This window comes from Myiozetetes cayanensis, unplaced genomic scaffold, assembly GCF_022539395.1.
Source record: "Myiozetetes cayanensis isolate MyiCay16 unplaced genomic scaffold, myiCay2020 scf5-8, whole genome shotgun sequence".
In the NCBI taxonomy this organism is placed as follows: Eukaryota; Metazoa; Chordata; class Aves; order Passeriformes; family Tyrannidae; genus Myiozetetes; species Myiozetetes cayanensis.
Window position 1 is genome coordinate 40,085,054 of NW_026087742.1, and position 22,451 is coordinate 40,107,504.

The 22,451-nt window shown below is 33.9% G+C and overlaps 1 protein-coding gene across 2 annotated transcripts in view; it reads left to right on the forward strand.

The window, feature by feature from the left end:
• DYNC2H1 (dynein cytoplasmic 2 heavy chain 1) overlaps positions 1-22,451 on the forward strand; it is a 156,205-nt gene that overhangs the window by 23,509 nt on the left and 110,245 nt on the right. Inside the window, exons 23-50 of one of the 2 annotated variants that reach the window (XM_050333050.1) lie at positions 604-759; positions 850-964; positions 1,506-1,676; positions 1,857-2,239; positions 2,998-3,130; positions 3,221-3,338; positions 3,495-3,607; positions 3,699-3,818; positions 5,172-5,322; positions 6,840-7,042; positions 7,485-7,667; positions 7,961-8,143; positions 8,253-8,476; positions 9,056-9,171; positions 10,747-10,946; positions 11,600-11,864; positions 12,190-12,397; positions 12,762-12,891; positions 14,388-14,543; positions 15,255-15,514; positions 16,156-16,402; positions 17,104-17,255; positions 17,784-17,928; positions 19,097-19,199; positions 19,583-19,750; positions 19,860-19,984; positions 21,110-21,358; positions 22,176-22,284. In XM_050333050.1, the coding sequence (XP_050189007.1) occupies positions 604-759; positions 850-964; positions 1,506-1,676; positions 1,857-2,239; positions 2,998-3,130; positions 3,221-3,338; positions 3,495-3,607; positions 3,699-3,818; positions 5,172-5,322; positions 6,840-7,042; positions 7,485-7,667; positions 7,961-8,143; positions 8,253-8,476; positions 9,056-9,171; positions 10,747-10,946; positions 11,600-11,864; positions 12,190-12,397; positions 12,762-12,891; positions 14,388-14,543; positions 15,255-15,514; positions 16,156-16,402; positions 17,104-17,255; positions 17,784-17,928; positions 19,097-19,199; positions 19,583-19,750; positions 19,860-19,984; positions 21,110-21,358; positions 22,176-22,284 (4,886 nt within the window). The remainder of the gene's footprint in view (positions 1-603; positions 760-849; positions 965-1,505; positions 1,677-1,856; positions 2,240-2,997; positions 3,131-3,220; positions 3,339-3,494; positions 3,608-3,698; positions 3,819-5,171; positions 5,323-6,839; positions 7,043-7,484; positions 7,668-7,960; positions 8,144-8,252; positions 8,477-9,055; positions 9,172-10,746; positions 10,947-11,599; positions 11,865-12,189; positions 12,398-12,761; positions 12,892-14,387; positions 14,544-15,254; positions 15,515-16,155; positions 16,403-17,103; positions 17,256-17,783; positions 17,929-19,096; positions 19,200-19,582; positions 19,751-19,859; positions 19,985-21,109; positions 21,359-22,175; positions 22,285-22,451) is intronic. The other variant, XM_050333051.1, reaches the window with a different exon arrangement.

The window sequence follows — 22,451 nt, forward strand, 5'->3', positions numbered from 1 at the left end:
CACTTCTCCTGTTTCTTGAGTAGGTGTCCTATCTGTAGACTGTTGTGCAAAAGGAAAGGATTTTTCTGGTCTGGGTGTCTACTTTCAGTAAAAAAATAATAATAGTAGTTGTAACAACAACAACAACAATAGTAATAATACGTAATTATTATAAAAATAATAATTAGTAAATTATTACAGATCTTGCAAGGACAAGTTTTCTATTTAACTTCTCACCTTGGCAGCCAAATGATAGTGAATAAAATTAGCATATTCATTTTACCCATCAAAAAGAAACAATCAATTCAAAATTATTTTCTTTCAAGCTTTGCTTTCAAGGGACCAAATTGATTAACTTTTCTTGTAAAAAATGAATGACAGTTTATGGAAAATAACAGGGAATATGGGAGAATATTGCTGTGTAGGAGAGTTATCCCTCATATTCCTTTATTATTTCTATTCAAGAAGGAGACTGTAAGGAAATTGGAGTTGGCAGCAATGTTCTTCAATAAAGCCAATAATATTTCTTAAAAAAGTATGATTATTTCTGTAGGATACCATTTCTTAAACCATAAATGTATAGTGGAATAATGTAATGGATATTACAATGATCTTTTTATTCAGTGAAGAATGCCATCATTTTAAGTTGGAAGAGCCTGACTTCTCATTGTCAGAAGTTGTAAGTCAAGATATTATGAGTTGTGCAGAAGTCTGGGCACTGTATGAAGAGTTTTATCAAGGTTTTCAGGAAAAAGCCAAAGAAGACTGGATTACTTTTAGGTATGATTTATTACTTTGTTTTTAATGGACATACATGTGTGGTTGCAGTATTATGTTGTTATGACCTTTTTATATTTGATTTTCATGCAGAAGTAAAACATACCTATTTGAAGAATTTTTGTTTCACTGGCATGACAAAATGAGGAAGATGGAAGAACATACTGTAATGACAGTAAAATTGCAAAAAGAAGTGGACAGATATAAAGTAAGATGCTTATTACTGTGGAATTGTTCAAGACCAGGTTGGATGGGGTTTTTAGCAGCCTGGTCTAGTGGAAGGTGTCCCTGCCAATGATAGAGGGGTTGGAATGAGGTGATCTTTAAGGTCCTTTTCAACCCTAATAATTCTATGATTCTATGAATTTCAAAAACGCCTATGAAACAAAACATGGTTTAGTATTAGTGGATAGTGGACTTCATTCTCTAGCTCATTGTTAATTTCTTACAATAAAATCAGTTAAAATTTAACAAAATATCTTCTGATACAGTTTTGCACATTTTACTTTTGAGAACCTTTTAGTTCCATGCAGTGAATAGGAAGATCATTGTAGCTTACGTAGACACACATTTAATAATGAGTTTTCTTCAGAATTGTAATGCTAAACTTTAAATCCAGCAATTGGAAAAAATGTACCTCAGTTTAAGAATTTAATTTTTTTTTTGTTTGAATAGCATGTCAGTCTGTAATCAAAGAGGTGCAATTTTCATAAAGATTAGATGGATTCATGTGTGCATTTTTTCTATAGATGATAATTCCACTCCTAAAATATGTCAGGGGAGAACATCTTTCTCCTGACCATTGGCTGGATCTCTTTCGTCTTCTGGGTCTTCCCCGAGGCACTACACTTGAGGGCTTGTTATTTGGAGACCTATTAAAAGTGATGGATGCCATTATAGAGAAAGCAATGGAACTTAAGGTATGAATAATTTCAAATAAAGGAACTATAGTTTTATATGGTTTCTTTTATGCTATACATGTTGTTCTGTATGCATACAATGTTATTACTATAGGAGTAGAACTTGCATTTTATTTTTGAATAGAAAGTTTATTGCAAGCTCTGTAGTTTCATATGAAATCTATTTTTGCTTTTAAATAGGATTTGAACTGTCGAGCCCAAGGTGAAATCACAATCAGAGAAGCATTACGTGAGCTTGAACTCTGGGGAGTTGGAGCTGTCTTTATGTTAACAGATTATGAAGACAGCCAAGGCAAGACTATCAGGCTTATTAAAGACTGGAAGGACATAGTCAACCAGGTTGGAGATCATCGCTGTCTTCTACAGTCTCTTAAGGACTCTCCATATTACAAAGGTTTTGAGGATAAAGTGTCCATCTGGGAAAAAAAGCTAGCTGACTTGGATGAGTATCTGCAGAATTTAAACCAAATTCAAAGGAAATGGGTCTATTTGGAACCAATATTCGGTCGTGGAGCTCTACCCAAAGAGCAGTCTCGTTTTAACAGAGTTGATGAAAACTTCAGGTTAGTCTTATGAAATAAGACTTATTTATTTTTAATATCTTTGACATGTGTAGTCTAGAACATTTTTCATGGTGAAAATATACGGGAACAATTGGAATATGTATGGAGAAGATAGTTAACAAAAGGAATTCAGTAGTTATATATGTGTGAGTGTGACATATCTGAGTAAAGGTGGTAATGTTTTCATTTAATGTGGTGCTTGTGAAGAAAGGAATCACATGAAACATAAAAGAGCATGAACAAGGCAACCAAACACAAGATTAGTCTTGTCAGCAGTAGAGGTGATATAGTTATTTTTTCAAGAATCATGTTGAAGACAAGAACTATATTCACTAAGAAAGAACACAGATAGACTTTTGGGAGAAACAGATAGTTTATCTGATCCAAACAAGTCAAAAGATAAAAAGGGAGTAGATTTTAGACATATAGTAAGATATGTACCTTTGTCTGTCTTGGTTTGAGTTGAAATGACTTACAAGGAAATAAAAGACAAGAACTGAATTTTCTTGGCTTGGGGTAGAGAAATTTTAGCAAAAAAATAGTTGTTTTTAAATTACAGTGGAGAGATATTGATGTAAATTCTGCAGTGTTTCATCATTAATACTGAAAACTGAAAGTTATGTATCAGCTGTTTATATTACTTACCTGTGTGTTATTTTTTATTTGCATAACTACTTATATATTGTATTTAAATTACAATTATAATGGTTTTATGAATTATAAAATTATGAATTATAATTTTTTTTTTTTCTGTCAAGATCCATTATGTCAGATATCAAGAGGGACAATAGGGTAACATCACTGAATGCCCGGACAGGAATAAAAAATACCTTAATTACCATACTTGACCAGCTTCAGAGATGTCAGAAATCTTTGAATGAGTTTTTGGAGGTACAGCCAACATTAATGGAGTTTTTTATAAAGAAAGTCAGTAAGTTTGAATATAAGTCAACAAAACTGATTTATTTTGTTTTAATATAGGAAAAGCGCTCAGCATTTCCAAGATTCTATTTCATTGGAGATGATGACTTGTTAGAAATTCTAGGACAGTCTACGAATCCCCTGGTTATCCAGTCCCATCTTAAGAAACTTTTTGCTGGTAATGCATCAATTTTCATTTGTGAAATGTACTTAGTTAGAAATAAACTTTTTCAAAGCTAAATAATATGTTGCAGGCTTTTTCCCCCTTTTTTCCACTACTAGACACTAAGGAATGAATGACTTTGACAATATATTGATATTTTCTGATTGATAGGCATTCATAGTGTGAGCTTTGACAAAGAATTTAAACACATAATTGCCATGAAGTCTGTAGAAGGAGAAACTGTGCCACTTAGAAATAAAGTTCTTCTGTCAAATGATGTAGAGGTAAGAAAATCACATCCCAGTCTGGTTCAAGCGTCTTTGAGAAATTAATTGGTGATGTAATTTTTGAGGGTTTTTTTCATCTCTTTGTCAGGTGTGGCTAAACAGTTTGGCTTCGGAGATGAAGGAGACTCTGAAAAAAATGTTAATTGACTGTGTTGATGCTGGAAAAAAATCACAAGGTTCAATTGATCCATCACTCTTCCCTTCCCAGGTAGTAGTCCAGTAATGCCACTGTGTAGTCTTAGATTTACCAAAGAAGTTATCTTTTTTGAATCTCATAGAGAAGGATATATCTGGATTTGGAAGAATATAACCCTTAACAAATCCATTTACTCATTTATTGTGTAGAGAAATTCTTAAAGATATGTGTTCTTATAATTCTTTGTAAACATTTGAAATATTCAAGTCTTTCACATGGCACATGATCTAACATCTGTCTATTTATTACATTTTATATAACTCTTGATCTTAGTTGGTATTGAATGTCACATGCAGGGCTGCAAACTTAGGAACATTAAAATGCCCTTTTTGAATCTGATTAAAGTAGACAGAGTTTCTGAAGCTTAGCTGCCTAAGCAGGAATAGTAATGAATATGAAATTCTTTTATTGATTTTGACCAGTAGCAGAGAGCATCACACAGAAACACAGAGCGGCTATGGTGGGAAGGGACCTCTAGAGGTCATCTGGTCCAACTTCCTGCTCAAGCAGGGCCATTTAGAGCTCCATGCAGTGCAGCTGCTCCCTTATGTAAAGGGCAACTCCAACTCCTCATGTTCCCTGCTTATCCTGTACTGCTTGATTGCAACACTCCAGCTGTGGGAGTCATCACACCACATCTCTGTATTCCCACTAAGATCAGAGCCTTGCAATTGAACACAGATCTCTTAACTCATTATGTTTGTTCCCCATAATGAGTGCATTGGTGTACAGGCACTTCAGAGGAACTGAGCACATTGAGTTCTTGGAGAAGGTTTGAGAGTTCCCAGTAATTGTTGCCCTGTAGGTATTTCCTTGCTGACATGGAAAGTGTTGAAGTGACCCTGCTTGAGCCCCATTTTGTTTTGTTTTTTTGTGGTCACTTTCTGTCATAGGTCCTTTGCTCAGTGATCCTCTCTGTCAGTCTGCGCACAGGACTTCTCTGCTCTCTCCCTTCCCCAGAATGTAGTTACTGTTACAATCTTCAGATTGTCGCAATTGGTGGAATTTTTTGTTACAGACCTTTCTAGTTCCAAGTTTGACTGAACCTTCATAGCTCAAACAGGGCTCTTACACTGAATGTAAAGTAATTAGAATATAAGTAGAGTGCTGGAAACTAGAATGCCAAGTGTTATAGTAGCAGATCAGTGACACAACAAGTGAGAGGTGCTTTTGAGACCCTGTAATATGGGCTCAGCATGCCCATAATATGGTTGTTTCTATCTAACATATCATTTAATAGAAAAAGAGACTTATAAATTTTGCTACTACATGCTTTAGACCAGCAATAGCAAATTAATTGAAAAACTGGTTGTTTTCTATGTCTTCTGTATTTATAAAATATAACTTGAATTTTTTGTTCCAAAGATTCTTTCCTTGGCAGAACAAATTCAGTTCACTGAAGATGTTGAAAGTGCTATAAAAAGCCATAATCTGCAACAGTTAGAATTAGAACTCATGGCTAAACTGGACCATTATACTAACATTGGTAGCGGCATAGAAAATACTGGGAGTACAGGTATAAAAATTATAATTAATATATAATATTTTTTTATGACTGTAGTTGTGTAATATTTTACATTCTGTATATTTTAACAGGAAATTATATAAATCTATCTCTATCTGAGTTCATGAAGTTGAGTTACATAAGGTTACTGATCTATTACTACCAAGATTAGAGTTTTTAATATATCATAACAAACATTTTTATTTAGATTAAAAGTTATCTTAGAGAATTTATGTATTTGCGAACATATTTTCTTAACTTTTTAAAAAGTTTCTATCTTTTGGTTTATATATCTACTGCTAATTCGTTCTCATCTACTAAACTGTGTCCTAGTGTTGTGTTTCACAGGGAGCGGCCAAAAAGCAGTTGACATATGTTGAGTCAAGCCAATATACACTGTACAACTGTGTGGGTAATTTTCTATGTTAGATGTATGCATCTGCCTCAGAACTAACAATTCCTGTGTACCTCTGAGGCAAAACAAATTAGCTAGTTATTCCCAAGATGGGATTGTTCTGAATCTTATATAGTATGAATGGGTTTGAATAATTACGCCTCTGAGTGCTTATTCCTCTCTTTTGACCAGAGGCAGGACTTTGAGTGACTACCTAAGATGTAAAGTTCCATACTGTAGGTTAGGTGAGATGGGTTTACCTTGATATGTATAAAAAGACTCAATTTGATGTGTAGTTGACAATCTTCCACCACATTTGTATAGCTGGTTACTGCTTTAAATTCTAGTTTATAATTTATGAACTGTAAACATCTGTTATATTGATTAGGAATAGGATTCATATCACCTGCCTCCAGCAGTCTATGAGTATGGTTCTTTGTCTAAGCTTCTTTTCTGCACTCTTTCTATACCCATTTGAGAAATCAGAGGAGTGTTCATTCCATCTATTGTATACTACATTTACAGTAACTTTTTAGCTTAGATAATAGGTGTGATTTTGAACTGAGTGTCTTGGTTATTCCCACTTACTTTGGTTTAATTCCCATTGTGGAGTGGTCTAGAAGCACACAAACTGGATATCTTTCAAAAGAAACTAAATTAAACAGTTTATTCTAAGAATACACTTAAAGCATGCAATCTACTAATGAACATTCATTCCACATCACCTTAATTACTCTGAGTAAAATTTCCAGAGTGTGTGTAGGGTGAGGTTTCAGATCCTCAGCAGATCACTCAACAGATTATGCCACCTGATTGCTGAAGTGGACATGGCTGTAAACACTCCTGGAATAAATTGCTTTGCAGAAAAGCCTTTTTCTCTGTTTTTGAATGTAGAGGCAGACAAAATCACTTCAAATGACTGAAATTACATGATGATTCACACTGTCTGTCAGGATCTCATTTTATGCTGTTTGCTTTAGAAAATAAAAAACCTTTCTCTATATAATTCAAATAAGATATGACTAAAATCTACTGATAATAAAAAGCAGGACAATGAACTTGAGAATGGGTGACGTGTGTCTTCCTTACTACACTACTGTGATTTTTTTTTACTTTTGTGTGTGATTATTTGCAGAATCAGGAATCCTTGAGCTTAAACTTAAAGCTCTGATTCTTGATATCATTCATAACATTGATGTGGTGAAGCAGCTGAATCAAGCTCAGGTTCACGATATTGAAGACTGGGCTTGGAAGAAGCAGCTGAGATTTTATATGAAAGACCAAAAATGTTATGTTCAGATGGTGGATGCTGAACTCCAGTATACTTATGAATATCAGGTGTGGTATTTTAATTTTTACCTAGTGTCTTTTATATGTGTCCAACACTTTCTCATTTGATACCTGCTGCTGGTTGTCTCCAAACTGTTGTCATTTTTTTTAAACTTTGTTGTGTCCTTAGCATGCTATTTCATAGAAAATATTAAAAGATAGGGTAATAATTTTCATTCTTGATGGGGTAAATGTAAGTTTTATGGAAAGGAGCTGTATTGTCATATAAGTATTTTCTAAAATGATTGCTGCTTTTATATATCTGAATGCAGTTTCATGTGCAATTCTAAAAACTTTTGAACAATGCTTTGGCATTTGGTATAAAATCAGGAAAAATTTGAAACTAATTCATAGTCTTGGCTGTAGTTAATTAGTTATGAATGAAATGAATGAAATTACTTTGTCAATAATTTCTGTCTCCCAGTCAATATAATTTGTTTTGTTTTTGCAGGGTAATTCCCCTAAACTTGTTTACACACCTTTGACAGATAAGTGTTATCTAACTCTCACTCAGGCCATGAAGATGGGCCTTGGAGGAAATCCCTATGGTCCAGCTGGAACTGGGAAGACAGAATCAGTAAAGGCCTTGGGTGGACTTCTCGGAAGACAAGTTTTAGTCTTTAATTGTGACGAGGTGAATATGGTTCTGTTTAATTTAGGAAACTGGATGTCTATGCCCATACTTTGTAAAGCAATATTATATTCTAGAAATAATATTAATAGTATCAATTATTATGAATTATATATTGTTAGTTATATTTAATATTATTAGTATTAATAATATTATTCTAGAAATAATTCTGATAATTTGTCAGTTGCCATTAGAAATTTGTGAATATTTCTACAGACATTTTTTAGTGGATGGGAAGACAGTCTTTTATATTTTCTTGTCATTTGAATTTTGATAGTATTCTTTTTAATTTTAAGGGCATTGATGTGAAGTCAATGGGGCGCATATTTGTGGGCTTAGTGAAGTGTGGTGCCTGGGGCTGTTTTGATGAATTCAACAGACTTGAGGAAGCTGTACTGTCTGCAGTATCCATGCAGATTCAGACAATTCAACACGCATTGAAGAAACACAGTCCTGTATGTGAGATGCTTGGCAAAAAGGTACAGCAAGCTTTAAAAACTGACTACTCTAACTAAGCACAGTCCTCCCAGCATTTCTCAATGCTGTTTTATTTGACATTATGCTATTATAATGCACTTCTAATGCTAGGTTGAAATGGATCATAATTCTGGAATTTTTATCACTTTGAATCCTGCTGGAAAAGGTTATGGAGGAAGACAAAAACTACCTGATAATCTCAAACAACTTTTCAGGCCAGTTGCTATGACTCATCCAGACAATGAACTCATTGCAGAAGTGATTTTGTATTCAGAAGGCTTTAAGGACGCTAAAATACTGGGTAGAAAATTAGTGGCTATTTTTAATCTAGCAAGGTAAGCTTTCACACACCCCACCTCCCCCTAGTAAAGTACCTTTTTAATTCTCTTCCCTTCTAGCTCTTAAATTTAAATGGTATATCATGCAAATCTCTGTAGATACTAACTTAACATAGAATAAAAATACTGCAATATATTGGGAGGTTGAGGTGTGAAAGTGTATGGAATGCAATTATAATCTCAAGGGGACAAATTGCTGCTCCCCTAGTATGCTCCCTAAATATAAATGTGAGCACATGAATGTTCACAAGCATTGTGTTGATTTTAGGCTCTTGAAATTGTTGAAATGCAAGTAACTACTTGATTAGAAGTATGCACATTAGAAAATACGAAAAGTCAGAGGTTATGGTTAGTGCTGTTAGGAGCAATAATAAATATATTAACTGTTGAATATAACCCCTCTGAAAATTCCAGAGTGTCATTGCTCATATCTGAAATGCATTTCAAGTGGCACTACAAATACTTACCAGTTTCTCTTTTGCCCAAAACCTTATTAGAAGCGTGTTCATTCGCCAAACCAAGATTTCAGGCACTGTAACCTAAAGATTATTACAATATTGTTATTTTCAAATTTAGGGAGCTTCTGACACCACAGCAACACTATGACTGGGGTTTACGAGCATTGAAGACTGTTTTGAGAGGCTGTGGCAGTCTTCTTCATCAGCTGAAGAAAAGCGATTCAAAGCAAGAAAGTAAGATTGACCATGCCAAACTTTTGATTCTTTAGGATCTTGTACAGATAGAATTTACTACAGAGTTCTTGTTCACTGGAGTTTTGGGAAGCCATGGCTTGGATCTGGAGGCAATTTAGAAAATAAAAAAAAAAAATTCTGTGAAAGCCCACCTTCACTAGGAGATCACAAAAGACCGTTGTCATATTCTAGATTGAGCTTTTATATGATGATAAGAACATATACACAGGACTTCATTCTGGAATGATTTTGAATGATTCTTAAAGACTTCTCTGAATGACTCTTAAAGACTTTTTGTTTTCATTTGCAAGGACAGGAGGGTTGATCCTCTGATGCGGCAATTATTCATAAGTTATCAGACTATTTTGAGTCTATTTGAGATTGTTTAGATATGTGAAACCTGCTAAAATGTTTTCTGGTTTAAAACATAATTTTGAATAGCTCTGCCAAAGGCAAGGTGGATGGATTTAACTTACAATTTAAATCCAGAAATTTTTGTTTCTGTTTGTTTGTTTTTTCATGCCTCACTTTGAGAAGCTTAAGACATTTCCAACAAATGCAATTGCCTGTTTCTTTATGTTTGCTTGTATTTTGGAGTCAAAATCCTTTGGTATGGCAAAATGCTACTTAAATTTTGTATTGCTTCCTTTAGTAAAGCAGTTCAACCTTTCTAAATCAAGTTCCTAATGTCAGTGTTTTTCCTCTTAACTGGTTATCATGATATTTAGAAAAATTACCTGTAAAAGCACTTGCATTTAGGACATTTTTCATTATGAAAAACTTTGAACTTATTCCAGACTTTAGAAGGGCATGCTAATATTTAACCTCTGGAACACTGGGAAAAAGACAGGAAGAAAGGAAGTTAGAGAATGGACACTTTCTGTCCCCTGTGTTGAATCTGGATGTTCTGTTTTTGGGCAGTCATGTATTCAGAAGCAGGACAGAAGCACAGGATGATTTTCACCTGTGGTTCTTAGTCGTACTTTCTGGAAATGTACACGTTTTATATGAGAATGTAATTTAATTAAAAAATGAAAAAAGAGATGAGAGCCCTGTGCCATTCCCACCATGAGTATCTATTTTTCTGTCAGAGTAAATAATTTGTGTGGCTTTTTTCATTCTGATCCCAAAATGCTTAAATATCCATGGTATTTCAGATTCAGGAGTAATTGTGGAAAGTGTTTACTTCTGGAATATTCATAGTTAATTAGGATGCACTTGAAAGATGGGACTTCAAACTACCTCTAGCAGATTAAGGTCTGGAATCCAGGTTCTTAATTTCTTTCATGAGTTCTTTAACAAGTAAGCTATTGTGATAATTATTAGGCAATTATGTACTTTTTGGCCAGCATCATAACCATCTCATATCTAAATAGAATACATTTGTAGGCATGTATCATACTTACAGTAAAGCATTTGCCTAACTTCCTAGTAGAGTGGTACATGAACTGGAATGAAGTCTGTGCTGCAATTCTACTTTCAACGTCTTTGCAGTGTGGACTTGTGCTGACATATTCAAAGGAAAAAAACCCAACAAACAGCTTAAACTGATCTGTCCTCTGTTTTTATTTCCAGTTAATGAAAGTCACATGGTGGTTCAAGCTTTGAGGCTTAATACCACATCAAAGCTTACATTTGCAGACTGTGCACGTTTTGATGCACTGGTTAAAGATGTATTTCCTGGCATTGACTTTCAAGATGTGGAATATGCTGAGTTAACTACAGCTTTACATCAAGTCTTTGAAGAAGCAAACTTGGAAATTATAAGCACGCAGGTAAGCACCATCTACAGCAACAAAATGAGTTATTCTGAATTAGAACTGATTTATAACATTCAACTAATTTCTGTTTTCTTTTGAAGTAAATCTTTTATAAAGAAGTGAGAATAACTGATAGTTGGATTCTAGTTACATGTATATAAAGAATTAGATGTGTGTTTGAAGCATGTAGATTAATTATGTCACTGAAAGTAAAATAGTTCAAGGAAAATTAAGATCTGAACATGTGACACACAGTTTCATTCAAGCCAGGTACAAATGCCAATGAACATTTTGGACAGCAAAAGAAGGAAATATGTGTATATTTGGTTTTATCAAGCAGTTCTTTGTCTTGTTTTCTATTTATTGTAGAACTGGATGAAGTTCTGTGGCTAAAGATTCATAAATTGCTCAGTAAAAATATGCCCAAAGATGGCTAATATTTTTATTTCAATAATTTAGTGAAATGCTTCTAACATGCAAAATAAACTTCTTGATATTCTTCTGTATCGTGATTCTAATTATTTCTGCAAATATCTATTGTTTCAAAATTTAAAATTATAACAAGAAAGCGCATGCAAAGTAAATTGGAAAAACATTAAAAAAGAGGATGTCTGATATAGCTTTACAATTTTTTTTTTTAAATAGCCATTATCTTTTTTATTATCTAGATCAAGAAGACTTTGGAATTATATGAACAGCTACGTCAAAGAATGGGTGTAGTTATTGTAGGTCCAAGTGGTGGAGGTAAATCAACACTTTGGCGGATGTTAAAGACAGCACTTGGTAAAACTGGCAGAGTAGTGAAACAGTATACAATGAATCCTAAAGCTATGCCTCGACATCAGTTGCTGGGCCATATTGACATGGACACCAGAGAATGGTCGGATGGTGTGCTTACAAACAGTGCTCGACAAGTGGTACGAGAGCCCCAAGGTATGTCTGTGAGGAGTTATACATCATTATGCCTAAATTACTGAAATGATTAATTTTCAGTTACATTTTTATATTGTATCATTATTTGTGGATAGCATAAGGTAAGAAAACCTTTTGGTAACAATTGTAGTCAAGAGCCCTGATACAGACTCCAAATTCTGTTATAAGAAAATAGAAATAGGTAGCAGAAGGTAAAGCATGTAAGGTATATCTTCATAGAACTTTTAAGTTATAATGAAGAGAGTACTAAATAGTGTTAAAATAGCAAGGGGTGATATTTTTAAGTGGTTTTCTTGGATTTTTTTATTTTTGTGCCTGGAAATAGATGTTACTTCATGGATAATTTGTGATGGTGATATTGATCCTGAATGGATTGAATCTTTGAATTCCGTTTTGGATGACAACAGATTGTTGACTATGCCTAGTGGAGAAAGAATTCAGTTTGGCTCAAATGTCAACTTTATATTTGAAACTCATGACCTTAGCTGTGCCTCTCCTGCTACAATATCTAGAATGGGAATGATCTTTCTGAGGTAAGTCATTGGAGTACTCCATATTTTTAAAGTAAGAAAATATGCTTACTTTTCTTGAAAGGTATTCTCAAGTGGATGGTACAGTTGATTGTAGCTTACACTTACAAAGCCAGTCACTGGAGAAGTTTGCTTTAGGTTGCATGTCCCTTCTGTGTTGTTATGTTATAATCTTTTGGCTAATACACCTCAGACTTTTTCAAAAAGACATGGTGGATTCTTTGTTTGTATATGATACTTAGAGAGCCCAAATATGGGTTAGAAATTATTAAAATATCTTCCTGAACTTCTTCTGGAATTTTGAACCAGTCCCTTTAAAGGTGTGGATGCCTTGTATTTATCTGAATCTTGTTTTGTTTTGACTTAGTGATGAAGATACAGATCTTAATGCTCTGATAAAGTCTTGGCTAAGAGGTCAGCCTGAAGAATGCAGGTACAACCTTGAAAATTGGATTGGTGACTATTTTGAAAAGGCTCTAAACTGGGTTGTAAAGAAGGTTAGTAAATGAATACTTAATCAAATGTCAGCTTCTGTTAAGTATGATACATTTTTGAAGTTTAACATTGAAGAGATCATTCAGGTTAATTTTTAAATTGTTAGTAAAAAAATCTCTGTTTTTTTTATAGAATCATAGAATATCTTGAGTGGGAAGGTTCCCATAAGGATCATTGAAGTCCAGTTCCTGACCCTGCACAGGATGACCCCAAGAATCACACCATGTGCCTGAGAGCACTGTCTAAACACATCCTGTACTCTGGCAAGCTTGGTGCTTGCTGGACCAAGCTGTTTCCTTCATAAAGGAACTGTTTCCTTAATAAAATTAATACTGGAACTATTCTAATAAGTTTCCAAAAAGTGATTGCTGTACTTAAAGTTTTGAAACATTCAGTACCATTTAAACTAATCAAAACAGATATTAAGTTTCACAGAAATACATGCATTACATTATTCCATACCAGACATTTTTCTTTATGTTTTCAAAGATCTAAAAGACTTTAATATCTGAACTAAGAAAAATGAAGAAATTTTCTAGATTGATGTTATTGTCTATAACACAAAATGGCTAAAATTTGACAAGTTGCACAGTGTAAGCTGAAGCTTCTTAGAGGTTGAGGAGAAATTTAATGCTAGATACCTAAAAAGATTGATAGAGACGTATATCAAAAAGTATTTTGACTGTTCAGAATGCTAAATTTTAACAGCTTCTGCTAATCTGTCCTGGAATTAAGTATATAACTTTAGCTCTTTAGGATTCTACTCAAAACCTTAATTGAAAAATGCTTTAATAGGTGAAAAGTAATATGTAATTAAAATATTTTAAAAAAGGATAGTCCAAAACTTTGTATATTATCTGGATTCTGATATGTGTATTGTGATAATTTTTTTGTATATGCCAGATTTTCTTAAGGATTCTAGATGCTTCCCAACCTCCCCTTCTTCTGAAGGAATTGGATTTGCATTGATCTAGTAGCTTATGTTGCACAAAATATTATTTAGGAGACATCCCCATTGCTGTGACCATAAGCTAGTCTTTAAGAGATCTGCATTATTTCCCCTTGAGTAACTTATATGGACCTGTTGTGATTTTGTTGTTATTTTTTCTCTTGGTTCTTCACCCATGGTGACTTTTAGACTTCTAAAGTGTCTCCAGATGGATACAGAGGAAAAAACACGATATTGATCCCAAGGCTGTTCAAAAGAAAGAATTACAGTATGCAGTTATGTTTATTTCTTATAGATTCTGAAAATCTATAAGGAAAGTTCTGATTGCTTATCCTAAATTACATCAATTTGTAGTCTGCAATTAAAACCTCCAAATAAATTCTTAGAAATAGTTTAATGTCAAGTGAATTTTCTGGAACAATAACACTGTTGAGATCTTTCATTATTTGTGTAAGTGTCAAAAAGCAATGAGTAATAGTAACCTGCTAGCAATACATCACATTTGTATTGAGAAATATATTTAAATCTACTACACTTTGTAATTTACAGAATGACTCTGTGGTAGAAACAAGTTTAATTGGAACTGTGATGAATGGACTGTCTCATCTTCATGGGTGTACTGATCGTGGACAGTTTATTATTAACTTGTTACGTGGTCTTGGTGGCAATCTCAACATGAAATCACGACAAGAATTTGCAAAAGAGGTAATCTTTGTTTTCTAATTTGATTGTAATCCCCGTTGTCTATAGTGTTTCATATATCACTGATAGACTGCTAAGTGCATCCATCCCAGATAGCAAACCTCTGTCCATACTGCTTTCTGCAAGGACCCACTATAGCAGACTGTGTGTGTCTGTATGTATTGTATATGTAATACACATTTATATTTGTGAATTTTTTTCTGTTCAGAATGCTTGAAGTGATGATGTGAGGACTTTTTTGCACCTCATTAGGGAGATGTTCTTAGAGCATTACTTTGAGGTTATGTATTGTATGTGCTCTGTGTAGATACTTGAGGGCACATGGGCTAGGCAACACTGTTAGAAAACTATGTGAGTATGCTGGTACATAGTGTCTTCAAAAGGCTGACCCTGGAGATAATTATTTCCACAATTACACTTGGGTTTTGTGTTGGAGAGAACAAAAAAAAAAACCAACCCCAAATCATAAGCTTTTCAAAATACAACTTATTTGAATTTCTCTATATTATGAAAAGTGGAAAAGTAATATGTTACTGTTTGGTTAAGGACTTATAGCATATGCATGACATGATTGAATTTTCAAAGGCAACCTTAAACTATCAAATAGTGATTTTACAAAATTATTCTTTGAACATTCTTCAGATTAGTTTAAAATGGTAGATCTTGTTAGGAGTGCAGATTTAATTGAAGTTTTATTTTTATTTTTTTCTAAAGCTCTTCAGTTGGGCACAAGAGTCTCCACCAGACCCGAGGAAGCCCCTGGACACATATTATGACACTGACACTGGACAGCTAATGATGTATCAGCTGAAAAAACCTGAAAATCTAACAGCTGATGACTTCAGTAATCTCCAAACACTTCCTGTCATCCAAACCCCTGACATGCAGAGAAGTTTAGATTACTTTAGACCTTGGCTAGACATTAATAATAAGCAGCCATTTCTTCTTGTGGGTCCTGAAGGATGCGGAAAGGGGTAAAAAGTAGTTCCTGTTTTAAGTAAAATATACTTCTAGTTATTTGACAGAAATTGTAATATTTTATTATAATGCTTTTATCATATGACTTTCTGATAGAATATCACTTGTTTAGGTCACTAATGAAACAAACCTTCTGTAGTGGCAAATAGGTAAATTCTTACGAAGTTCTACAGGGGAAGTTCAGACTGCTACTATGCATCTGAATGAGGCTTTTAGATATGAAACAGGACCTTTGCAAAACCTGTGCTGTTATGGAGCAACAGCTTAGAGGCACATGAGGTATTTCAGTCTCATTTCAAGAGTCACTTAGGTGCCTGTGTACAGACAACTGAATTTAGCTCCTTCTCTTGCCTAAATTAAGTTCCTTATTTATATGCGTTGGATCACTATAATCAAGGTATTTATACTAACTGTTTGTTTTGTGTGGCTGTGTACAAAATTTTATTGAATTTTGTGAATAGGAAATAGCACGATTTTAAAGGCAAGAATGTTGAATTCAGCAAACCTCATGCTCCACCTATTCCATTAATACAGGATATAGTATATGCATTTTAATTCAAAAACTATACAATATATTTGGATACAGAGCAGTTTAATTTACTTATGTTTGTATGTATGTACATGTTTGCTTTTCTAGGATGCTGCTTCACTATGCATTTTCTCAACTCCGATCCACTCAGATTGCTACCATTCACTGCAGTGCACAAACTACTTCTCAACATCTTCTACAAAAACTAAGTCAAACTTGCATTGTAATCAGTACAAACACTGGGCGAGTATACAGACCAAAGGACTGTGAAAGGCTTGTTTTGTACTTAAAAGACATCAATCTACCCAAACCTGATAAATGGGGAACAAGCACTCTCGTGGCTTTTCTACAGCAGGTGAACATTTAAGTCTATTATTTATGTTGCCTAAGTATACTTAAGTATACTTATATAATTTAGTGTATGTAGTAAATAACTACACTGATTATTTTCAGAGTTAACACCCTGCATCTGCATTGGTATTAGTTTTGTTTCTACTTGGATAGACTATGTAGGTGTCAGCCAGAAATAAGATACCATTTTTATTTGGCTTATTTGTGTAAGTAAATAAAGCCAGTGCTCATCTCAGTGAGTTATAATGCAATAGGCATATGAATGACAAGAAAATCACTGGGAGTAGTTAGCATGGATTCACCAAGGATAAGTCATGTTTAACAAGGGGAGAGCAGTGGATATAGTCTAGCTGGACTTCTATCTAAGACCCTTGATGCTGTCTCCCAAGAAATCCTCACAAAAAAGCTGTTGATATGGGCTGCAGATAATGAGGTGGGTTGAAAACTGGCTGAAGAGCCAGGACCAGAGGATGATGATCAATGGCACAGAGCGTAATTGGAAGACAGTACCTGCTTCACATCTTCTTTAATGATCTGGACAATGAAGTCTGCAACTGACACAAAACTGTGAGGAGTAATACACCTCTGGCAATTAAGAAAAGAGAAATAATGGTATACTTCTCACTATTTTATTTTATTATATTTTCCTTTGTATGATATGCTGTTGACTTTTTTTTTAATGAAATATTTATTTAATTATTAAAGGTTCTTACATATCAAGGATTTTATGATGAAAATCTGGAATGGGTTGGTTTAGAAAACATCCAAATTGTGGCTTCCATGTCAGCTGGAGGAACGTTAGGAAGACATAAACTTACCTCGAGATTTACTTCTATTGTTCGTCTCTGTGCAATTGAGTAAGTATGTGAAAATTAGTCTAACTCTCAGGACTCAGATTCAGCCTCTGTTTATAAGGCCCTTGCTCCATTTAGTCTTTAAAAAGGTGTGGTTGTTCTAGTCTTTCATATTTTCTAACAGTTTGGGGTCATCTGATTTGGTGCTGTTTGGTGCCTCTTGACACTAGAAACCAGCTAAGAGGAATCGGTCACTGCCTGTTGATAGTGAAGTGTTTGAAATATGTTTCCTTTTGGATGATTTTGCTTTCAGTAAGCTGTTTTCTGCATCTTTCTATTAAGGTGCTGTTTGGTTACAAAATTAGAGAAATTGTAAAGAAGTTTATTTGTTTAAGTTTGAGTACATCAACAGATGTATTTAGAAATTTCTGACAGTGGCCTGTTGCAATAAAATGATAATTTTACTTAGCTGCTGTATGGAAATGCTATTCATTGAAATTTCTTAGTAATTGTGTATACAAGTTTGACTCATTTTTAATTAAAAAAAAATTGATAGTTCATAATGATTTGTTTTTTTTTTTTCCTTTTTAGCTATCCAGAAAGAGAACAGCTGCAAACTATTTATAGTGCCTACTTGGAACCTGTACTACAGAAAAACCTAAAGGATCACCCTGTTTGGGGTTCTGTACCAAAAATACATCAGCTAGCAGGATCTATGGTTCAAATATATGAACAGGTATGGAAATCTTTTTTCTATTTACAAGGATTTGAACAATTCAGGGTTTTTTTTTTAAAACAATTAGCTTTTGATAATAACAAGTGAATAAAAAGGTTTATCAGTATTAAAATCCAAGTTTTTTTTTTTAATGAAGTTAGTATCAATTTTAGAGCAACTTATTTGCAGAAAATCCTAGATATTAGAGGCAAACTGAGTAAGTGGTAAGTATTCCTGCTTTCCCACAGATTTATTTTAGGATTTTGGTATACATTGTAACCCTTCAATACTTTCAGTTACTGATTTATAAAATGTGGATTAGTGGTGTTTTCACACTTAATGGATGAGGAGACAGTTCAACAGATTGTTTTGTGCCCACTTGTTACAGATGCTATTATGAAAAGAGAAGAGAGATGGAGGGTGGAGTGCTTTACAGACATCATTAGCTATTAAAATTTTACACTGTTAAAAATAGGTGTTTAGACACACAAGTTCATTTTATCCTCCCACTTAAAATTTTGTTGACTTCTATCAAGCAAAACATTTAAGTACTTGCTTTTCTTAAACAGTACATAGCTGTACTGGAGTAGGTACTGTGGGGATGTAGGTGCTTGCTGTATGTTCCAATAACGTATGCATGCCCCCATCTAGGCAGAACTGTGATACAAAACTGATCTTTATGACTGGAATCTGGGTTTAGTCACTGGCTGGCATGCGCCAATTACCAGGAGTTTCATATGATGTTATCAATGTATTCTAAGTCTAACTGATGAAGGCAGTTTTTCTTTGAGTTAAAGAAACAGTTGTATATTCAAATATCCTCTCTGGGAGAAGAGAAAGTATGAAGTCTTTTGTAGTGAGAAAGTGTTACTAATTTAGGTAGTTTTTTATTACACGTCTATATTTCCTTTGCATTTCATATTTAGTATTGCTTTAAAAAAATATGTATTTTGTCCAATAATACTGCACTAACAGTTCTAGGTGACATGTGTGGTTGTTTCTGTCAGAAATGGTAGAGAAGAAATGTTCTGAGAAAATCTTTTCTGATCAGAAAACCATAAACAAGAAGTCCATTAATAAAATATCTAAATGTACACCAAATAGAAAACTAATTTATCTGGTATTTTAGAAAAAGTGCTCTACATTTTAAAACATCACTTTTTTTCTCCCCCTTAACTCCCATTTTTAGGTACGAGCGAAATTCACAGTTGATGATCACAGTCATTACCTTTTTACACCATGTATTCTTACTCAATGGGTTCTTGGTTTATTCAGATATGATTTAGCAGGTGGTAAGTCACTTACTTGGTTTTCATTGATAAATCGTTCTAAAATGGCCTAAATTATTATTGATGTCAGTTGTACTGTTGCCTCCACATGCAATTCATTCATCTTTTAAAATTATGAACTGTCTGTAATTCAGTAGAGGGAAAAAATGCCTAATAGTTCACTACATAAAATTAATAGAATATGTTTCATTTTATCTTGTAATGATCCATAAAGATATTATTAAAAAGCACTTCATAATGTTTACTTTTTCTCTTCTTTCTTCCTTACCGATGCTTTCCTGCTGGTATGTAATTTCACTTGCTCATTTTCAAGCTCAAATTTTGAAATGGAAATTTGAGAATTTATTATAAATATATAAAGTTAATTATCTCCTTAAATTTTGTAGGATCATTGATTCAAACTGCAGACTATGTATTGGAAATTGTTGCTTATGAAGCACGTCGTTTGTTCCGTGATAGAATTGTTGGCGTGAAAGAACTTCATGCATTTGATAATGTCTTGATGAAAGTGTTTCAAGGTGATTGGGGCTCAGAAGTTCTGGACAATATGCCAGGTAAACTATTTGAAGCATACCATACAAGCTTGAAATATAGTAGGAATCAAGTCAGATAGCATATGAGCTGGACACCTAAAGTTTTTAATGTTTCCTTTTATTTTCACAGATACCTTCTATGTAACTTGGGGAGCTTGTCAAGAGGCATTCATCACGCCAGGACAGGCACTACCACCATATGGGAGGCCACTTGGCAGACTAAACTCAACAGATCTAAAAGATATCATTCAGAAAGTGAGACATATTAAAGAATATACATAGCAAAGGTTCACAACAATGATTCAAGACTTTTTTTTGCAAGAAGTAGCATGCAAGCACCAGTTTAGGGTGGGGTCTGCTTCTTGTTCAGGGCATTATCTTTTACATTTGGTTGAGTGAGGGAAGGTTTGTGATGCTACGTAGAAGGCAGTAGGAAGTATCATGTAGCAAGGTTTTTTTAATGAAAAATCAGTTGCATTTGCTGCTGATTTACAAGTTTGATGAATCAATATTTTGAAAAACATTTAATTCCATATATGTTTGTGTATTGTTTGAGTACCTAAGTGTTTTATTAAATGTTTACTTTTTGAATTTGTGATTTGGTAATGTAATTTTTATTTGAAAAATACAAATGGAATGTTTGGAGATTTGACATGCTTTTAAGCAGTGAAGTACAAAAAATGAGCTTGATGAGGAAATGCAAACATTTAACTCTGCTAGGGTATCTGATTTTTAGGATGAGAGCTTTGAGGTCATCTCCCTTAATAGCGTTTGATGAATTGCTCTTGCAGATGGGAAACTAATCCCTCTACTTAATTGCCAACTTGTGACCAATAGACTGTATGGGAAATGATGAAATTCAATAGCCTCAGCAGAGAATTTGTTGGGCTTTTTTTCTTCTGACTACACAGTTACATTGGGCTTCAAAGATGAGATTTTAATTGGTATAACAAGGTCAGAATTTAATTTTAGGATCTGTTATTGTGTGTGTTTCACTAGGAATTTTCATAATCTGCAATTATGCAGCAATTAGCTGCCTAAAACATCTTCTAAGTTATTAATTAATTAATCTGTAGTCACAGATGGCTCAGACTTTGTTCTGGTCCGTTATTCAATTTTAATTAGTTCAGTGGTAGATTCCTATTTTAATATATCAAAGACTTCTAGGGTACCCTAGTGCTGGGGGTAGTGTGAGATGTTCGTTACTGGTAAAGGTATCTAAATTCTGTCACATAAATAATTTATTTGTAATGAATATCAGTGTGGTCTCTTAAGCTTTCAAACTCTTCTAAACTTCTAAATTTTGGATGCTTTCATATCTCACTGCTTTTATTTATTATTAGTAAACACTTTTTTTTTTCCTCTCTTTTTTTTTAATAGGGTATCATTCATTATGGACGAGACAAAAAAGAGTTAGAGATTTTACTGTTCCAAGAAGTCCTCAGTTATATGTCTAAAGTGGACAGAGTGCTAAGTTTTCCTGGAGGATCACTTCTTTTGGCAGGACGAAGTGGTGTAGGTCGTCGAACAGTTACCTCTTTAGTTAGTCACATGCATGGAGCTGTTCTGATTACTCCCAAAATTTCCAGAGGTTATGAGCTGAAGCAGTTCAAAAGTGATCTTAAATATGTAAGTCACTCATTGTCTTCCATTTTGTAATGTTGAGGTGTATATTAAAGAAAAAAAAAGAATGTGGGAATTTTGAAGGACACAAAAGTGTTGTATGAAGACATATTTTAAGAGAAGCAAAATGACAACAATCTAAATGAAGCGAGTAGATTTTTAGAAGTTCTCTCTATCTAGGTGTATATAATGTTCTTTATTCAATTGACTGAAACTCCAGTTTCTTAAATACCAGAGTTCTCTTTGAGTGTTGTGGATGTCATAAATTCAAAGTTTTTGTGAATATTGGAAAGGCTTTTTCATGTATATATTTTCATATTTGTATATATTTTTATTTTCTACCTCTACTATGATCTGCCAGTAGCTGAATCCAGTAACATTTTAGTGACTGATGAAAGGGAACATATTATTTAAAATCAAATGCAAACCTTGAATCAGGAGTTTCTCATTACCTTCAGCAATGCTAAAGAAAATTCTAGAGATACGCCTACACAAAAGAGCAATACAGTTTTATCATTCAGTCATATATATAAATATACTCTATGAAAGAGAGTGTTTTAATTATTTTTTCATTACCAAGCTGTACATCTAGGTAGAATGTTCTTTATATTTAATAACTCATATAACTGAATCACCTAGAAATCTTTTGTAAATGTATAATAGTGTAGATGCTGCTGAGAAAATATGTATGTAATATATAATCAAGGAAAGATTAAGATCCTTGTTGGCCTCTTCCAATTCAGGATATTCTATGTTAATCATTATCTTATGAACAATACATATGTTCCATACACTGGGATTCAAATGTCTTTCCTGCTTCTAGGTGATGGAGCTTGCAGGCATTGAAGCACAACAGGTGGTATTGCTGCTCGAAGACTATCAGTTTGTTCATTCCACATTCCTGGAGATGATCAACAGTTTACTGTCTTCAGGTGAGGCAAGTCCAAAAATGATTCTAGTTTTACCGCACAGAGTTAGCTAATGAGGCAGAATAAGATGATCTTTTCTAACTTTATATCTCTATCAGACAGGTTAGTTACCTTGCTGTGCTGTTTTAGGTAGAGTGCTTGTACATGAGAACCTGACTCAAAGTTCACTT